General features: G+C 38.2%; 1 protein-coding gene across 1 annotated transcript in view; it reads right to left on the reverse strand.

Annotated features, from left to right (window-relative positions):
- trpv1 (transient receptor potential cation channel, subfamily V, member 1) overlaps positions 1-5,635 on the reverse strand; it is a 28,930-nt gene extending 23,295 nt beyond the window's left edge. The window contains exons 1-5 of the mRNA XM_037687654.1: positions 5,543-5,635; positions 3,092-3,292; positions 2,777-2,931; positions 2,543-2,695; positions 1,480-1,617 (exon numbers count right to left, since the gene is read on the reverse strand). Of these exons, the coding sequence (XP_037543582.1) occupies positions 1,480-1,617; positions 2,543-2,695; positions 2,777-2,931; positions 3,092-3,276 (631 nt within the window). The 5' untranslated portion in view covers positions 3,277-3,292; positions 5,543-5,635. The remainder of the gene's footprint in view (positions 1-1,479; positions 1,618-2,542; positions 2,696-2,776; positions 2,932-3,091; positions 3,293-5,542) is intronic.
- Positions 5,636-6,126: the final 491 nt, after the last annotated feature.

Below are 6,126 nucleotides of genomic sequence, written 5' to 3' on the forward strand. Positions count from 1 at the left end.
GGTGTTTTGGTCTGTGAACGGGCTTCAAAGACATTCACAAAACAACTTTTTATCTCACTGATGGATTTCTCTTTGAAATTAGCCATCATTTGCACTGATGTCCTTATGTCAGGGTGGAGATTTTTGCTGAAAACGTACTTAAACGTTTCCTCCTCCTCCATGCCGGAATCGTTCCTGTAACCAAATAAGCCTGCAAAATCCTGGAATAATATGCCCTTGGGTGCTCATTCTTACCTTGCATGACCTTGTCGGCGGCTGGATAACCACCAGGTCCCACGCAAGGGGAAGATTCTTTCATAAGAGCAGCACATAACAGGCAGTAATCCTTTCTTGTGGCATCAGGTTGACGCTCTATGAAGGAAAACACCATCCTGGATGAAGTGAGCCTGATCAAACCTACTTTATCCTCATTAGAATCAACAACAAAAATAAGGACAAACCATGTCTTTGTGACAGTCTGCTGGTAAAAGCAGCTCAGTTTTCTGTCATGAGCTTACACCACTCACTGGTCAGTCCCCTGAGGAAGAGGACATTTTTATGTGTGAATCATCCACAGGGTCATTTTAGTTGAGTCACGAGAGAAGAAGAGAATAAAATTAATCAAAGTTTGTTTTGAAGATGGTCTGGTACAAGGACTGGAGCAAATGAGAGGGAAATAAAAAGAAATGTTAAAAATTACTGGAAGAACTTCAAAGAAGAAATGTGGATGACAGAATTATGAAAAAAGGCTTTTTGGAAGCTAAATATGAATTATTGAGGAATGACAAAAAGATCATGACAGTCTGTCTGTCTGTCTGTATGTCTGCAATGTAATGTAACATTTGTTATGTAATGTAATGTAGTGTAATGACTCTATGTATATATAGGCAATAGAAGAATTTAGAATGTCCAGATCATGGTGGCATCATTCACCACCTCAGCCCCTGTGTGATTATAAATAAACTGACCATGGATCAGTGGACAGAATGGATGAATACTAATAAAAGATGCTGGCTCTGTGGCAGCATAGTGCGACTTGAAGAATCCCTGTAACCTCTGTCAATGAAGAAACTTACATGCTCCCCACCTTGTCAGTAGTGTCCCTAGAGGCACAGTCACAGGCTGTTGGCACACGAGAGAGGTGAGAAGCAGGTCTTGTGATTGACCAACTGAGGAGCAGAGTTCTGTTAAAGGTCTGACTTCATGTGCTCAAGCCACAGCTAGTTTTGAGTCAGAGAGTAAATGGGGTCATCAGCAGAACTGCACAGTACTTGTTGGCATGTTGAGGAAGTAATTCAGACATTTGAACCAGGTGTGATGCAGCAGAGAATATAAAGGACATTAGCCCCCTGAGAACGAGTTTGGTGTCCTTCATTTAAGATATTATATACTCATGTTGCAAAGAGTGAGATCGTTTGAGACGAAAATCCAATCCAACCAGCACCACCACCTTCAACTCTAATGAATCTTTCTATAAAACAAAACCCAGCATGGACTCACCAAAGTAGAAGTTGGGGCCCTTGTGAGGCTGAAAGAATTTCCCGCAGGCTCTGGCGTGGACGTCTGCTCCTTTACTGACCAGCAGCTTCACATAGTAGACACTCCTCCTCTCGATGGCTATATGTAGAGCTGTCTGTCCTGTACAGAGACACTGCATGTTGACTCAGTGATCATTGAAAAGCTCATTTAAGTCACATGATCTTTATTCTTTTCACAATATTTGCCTTTGTTTACAAAAAATCTTTATTGAAAAATGTCTTGAGAGCCCTTGGGCTCCTACTTTTTTTGTCCTCTTATGCTAATTTTAGCTTTTAGCTAGGAATTAGCTACTTTTAGCCTTTAGTTACTTTTGCTAGTCTCTTACTACTTTTAGCTTGCATTTAGCTGCTTTTAGATAGCCTCTAGGTACTTTTGGCAATTAGTTAGCTTTTAGCTAGCATTTTTCTACTTTTAGCTATCAGGTAGCCTTTGGCTGGTTTTAGCTAGCATTTTCTTACTTTTCACTTCTAACTAATGTCTTGCTATTTTAAGTCAGTGTTTTACTATGTTTAGCTTTTAGCTAGCTTTGCAGGTGATTTTCTACTTTTACTCCTTATCTACTATTTCGCTACTTTTAGCTAGCATATTGCTATTTTAAAGCTTTTAAATAAGATTTTTCTAGTTTTAAGCTAGCATTGTGCTTTTTTTTTTTTTTTTGCTTAAGCTTGCATTTTGCAACTTTTATGTTTTAGCTAACTCTTTGCTACTGTTTATTTATTTATTTATTTTTTGCAACTTTAGTTAATGTGCTGTACCTTTGATTTATTTTTTGTTTTAGCTTTTAGTTGGTGTCTTTCTTGTTTTTCCTCTTAGCTTCTTCAACAAATATCTTCAGTCATTTGCTCTCATCACACAGTATTTTTGCAGAAAGTACATTTTTTCTAGTTTTGACTTAGGATTGCATTTTACAAACAAAATAAACATCTAATGACAGACAGATATTTTATTACATTTAGGCTCTCTTTGGAGCATTTGATCATATAAACAGACTAATTTAAGCTTCTATAGTCAAAGCAAAGTTGACCTTTATAGTAGCTGCTGGTGAACTCTGCATTGACAAACTTCTTAATATCTCCCAGCCTCTCTGAAATGTTGAGGAGCACCTCTACGGTCTCGTTCTTGCCGTCCATGAGGTGCAGCAGAGCCTTCATCAGGGTAGTTTTACCGTAGGACTGATCTACAAACAGAACAACACATCTGAGTATGTTGTACCACTGGGGGTTGCTTCATGTTGCATTAAGGGTGCTCAGGCTCTTACACAAAGAGTCAGAGAGTTTCTTCATGTTCCGATGCAAGTAGTCGTATAGACCGTCCAGTTTTTGGACGTCCCTACTGGCCACAGCCTCAAACAATCGGTCAATGTTAAAAATCAAGTCGTCTCTGTGTTGCTGTGGCTGCTCGCCTTGAATCCCTCTAGAAACAAAAGATGTTAAATTTACCAGGATTGCAACAGATTTCCCTGGTTCGGTCCATTTTAATTACCATCCTGAGTCTTGAAGACACACAGACACACAACCCTAACAAGACTTTAACGGAGGCACAAGTCAGTTAATCACCGCATGCAGAGGCTCACTTGTCAAATCCAAGATTGAATCTGAGTTTGGGTTTGGGTTTCTCTATTTCCTCCTGGTAGTCAGTGTCCATGGGAACCTTGGGGGACCAACTAGAGGTCTTGGAGGTCACGCCATCCTTCTTTTTCTCCTCCTCTGTCCTGTCGTCGGCCTCCAGGGAAAAGCCGAACATCTCCGACTTGTCCATCGTGCCCTCCAGCGCTCTAGATTGAAGCAAATGTGCAACAGAATGTGATCACATTCCTACATCTGATCTTCATTTAAAAAATACACAAACTCCAATTATATATTTTAAAGAGTGTAAAAGTTGACTCCCTGTGCATTTGAACGCACCGTTACAGGACTGGGTCTCCTTAAAGCCCTGGATTTTGTTGCTCATTGTTTAGGCTCGTTGGCCTGCTGGAAGGTGACCCTCTACCCGGGGGGATGTGATAAAATTAAATAAATAAATGTACCATGAAATAAATAAATGTAAATTTCCAATTAAATAAATAAATATACCATGAAATAAATGTTTTTAAATAAAAAAATCTTGAAAGTGACATTTAATTATTTAAAGTCATTATTTAAAAGGTACTACATTTATTTATTTAAAGGGACATTTAATTACTTAATTAATTGTGTATTTAATAATTTAATTGTATATTTAATGATTTAACGATGTATTGAATAATTAATTTATACATTTAATTATTTCATGGCACATTTATTTATTTAATTGGACATTTACATTTATTTATTTCATGACATATTAGTATATTCAATTTTGTCACATTTCACCCTCCATGAGTCTCAGATCTCTGGAAGACTCCCAAAAGGCTTCTCTTAAGAATTTATTTATATTTTGACCAGTGTCTCATGTAAACATCCTCAGAGCATGATGCTGCCACCACCATGCTTCAATGGTGTTCTCAGCTGGATAAGAGGTTGTTCTGTGGGTTTGTGTCAGGTGTGGTTTGTTCTTGATGGTCTAAAAGTTCAACTTTAATCTTGTCACACCACAGCACCTTCTTCTACGTGTCTGGAGCGTCTACAATACGCCTCTGATCTTGCTTTTGATGTAGCAGCTCCTAAACTGTGGACTGAGCTGCCCCAGACCTCTTCATTGTCTAACTTTAGATTTTGTAGTTTTGTCTGATTTTACTGTTTGACCTAAATTTTATGTTTTTTACTCTTTATTACTTGCTTTTAATTTACTTTGTGCTTTAATTGTATTATGTATAGCGTGAGCTCTGTACAACACTTTAGTCTTCTTTGGTGATTTAATCCAAATAAAGTTGAGTTGTATATTTTTATAACCCAACCCTGATCTCCTCCACATCTTTGTCTCTGACATGTGTGGAGTTCCTTGGTCTTCATGATATCTCTTACTTAGTGGTAGCCTGCATGACTTAAATGGAGGTATGGTTTTCTCCTTTTGTACTGTACCTTACTTTTGAACTAACTTACAAAATCTGAATTGTTTTGTGAAGATCAATTGCTTGTAATCAAAATGAAAATCCTTATAAATTTCAGGCTGTAAGGCAGCAAAATAGAAAGAGCACTGGGGGAGGGGGCGGGCACATTACAGTCCACTGTATGAATAGATATTAATTATGTGCAAATTAAGAATACGACTTAGTTTACATGTCCAAACTGAGTGTACTGAGTGTATTTTAATTTATTTTAAAGTTTTTTTTTTTTATCTTTTAGCAGAAAGTTAGCCTCAGAGGATGGACTCAGTGGCCTTTAAGGAGAACAGACATGTGATGTTTGCTTCCTCTGATGACTAACAAAGCAGTTTATTTAGAAGAAAGATTTCCATGGCAGTCAGCAGAGTAAACAAATCGTTCACGCAAAGCTTTATTAAGAAACAGATTCAGCCAAGACGAGCTATAATAGATTCAGCCAAACTTCCTTCTTTATGACTAATGTTAAAACCAACGTCTTTGCAGGATTTTTGTTCTCCATTTTGATCAGAAAAATGGGAAACAAGTAGCCCAGTCAAAACCAGGATTCTAAAAACAACACGAGAGGCGTTCACATGTAAAAAGTAATCTTTTATTTTAAACCCAGCTAGATTTCAAAAAGATTGAACACTAACAAGGCCTGGCTTCACTGACGGTCTGTGTCGAGGAGACTGCTGGTGGTTTAACAGTTTTGCACGGGTGCATGTCTTCCTGCTGTATTATTACAGGATCTATTGATTCATGGAGGGCAGTAATATGAGAAGACAACAGCCATGGACGGACGACTAACATCATCTTCTCTGTCTTCATTAAAGCTCAGAAAAAAAACAGAAAAAAATCTGTAATGCGGCAATTTGAGAAAATGGTCCATTTAATTAACAATGAAAGTGCAATGTTTTACTGAAAATATCAGATTTCATTTAACTGGGTTGTGCTCAGACCATTTGAGGTGACTGATATAACCTTCATGATTTAGAATGATCCATTAAAAATGATTAAACTCACCAGAAGTAAGCCTTCCCTCTTTAGATTCTCTTCTTTCACAAGAAATAAAAAAAATCTAATTTTCAAGTCCAAAACTAAAACAAGGGTGTGTTGTCCTGCAGAGATCTGGGCGTGTTGATCTCAACGCTCTCCATAAATAAGATGCTCACTTCTCATGATGCCAGAAGAAAGCTAGGGCTGAAGTGACCCACCCTCAGTAAGATCGTACAGATGAGTGCATTACTGTAGAGTGCATGAGAGGATGCTGTGCTGACCCGCCTCATTCAGAGGAACTCAGCAGACACTCCACAGAGGCACTGAAAGCAGATCATCAGACAGGACTGAAGCAAGGAGCTGATTAACCCTCAACTAAAACCTTCTGTAAAATCACAAGTTAAAGAAATACTTAACTAGGAAATTAAAATGATAAGTCACGTCACACTCACCACTCTGTTTTAAAAAGGGATTTCTGTCAAAAGTGTGAAAATTTGTTTTTCAGGGCACAGAGTTGCTGCAGAGCTTCCTGTGGTACTTATGCACCTCTATGCACTTTCATTTCAGTTTTCTGTGTGTGTGCATGTGTGTGTGTGCTGGTTCTGTGACTG

This window comes from Nematolebias whitei, chromosome 14, assembly GCF_014905685.2.
Source record: "Nematolebias whitei isolate Nwh7 chromosome 14, NemWhi1, whole genome shotgun sequence".
NCBI lineage: Eukaryota > Metazoa > Chordata > Actinopteri > Cyprinodontiformes > Rivulidae > Nematolebias > Nematolebias whitei.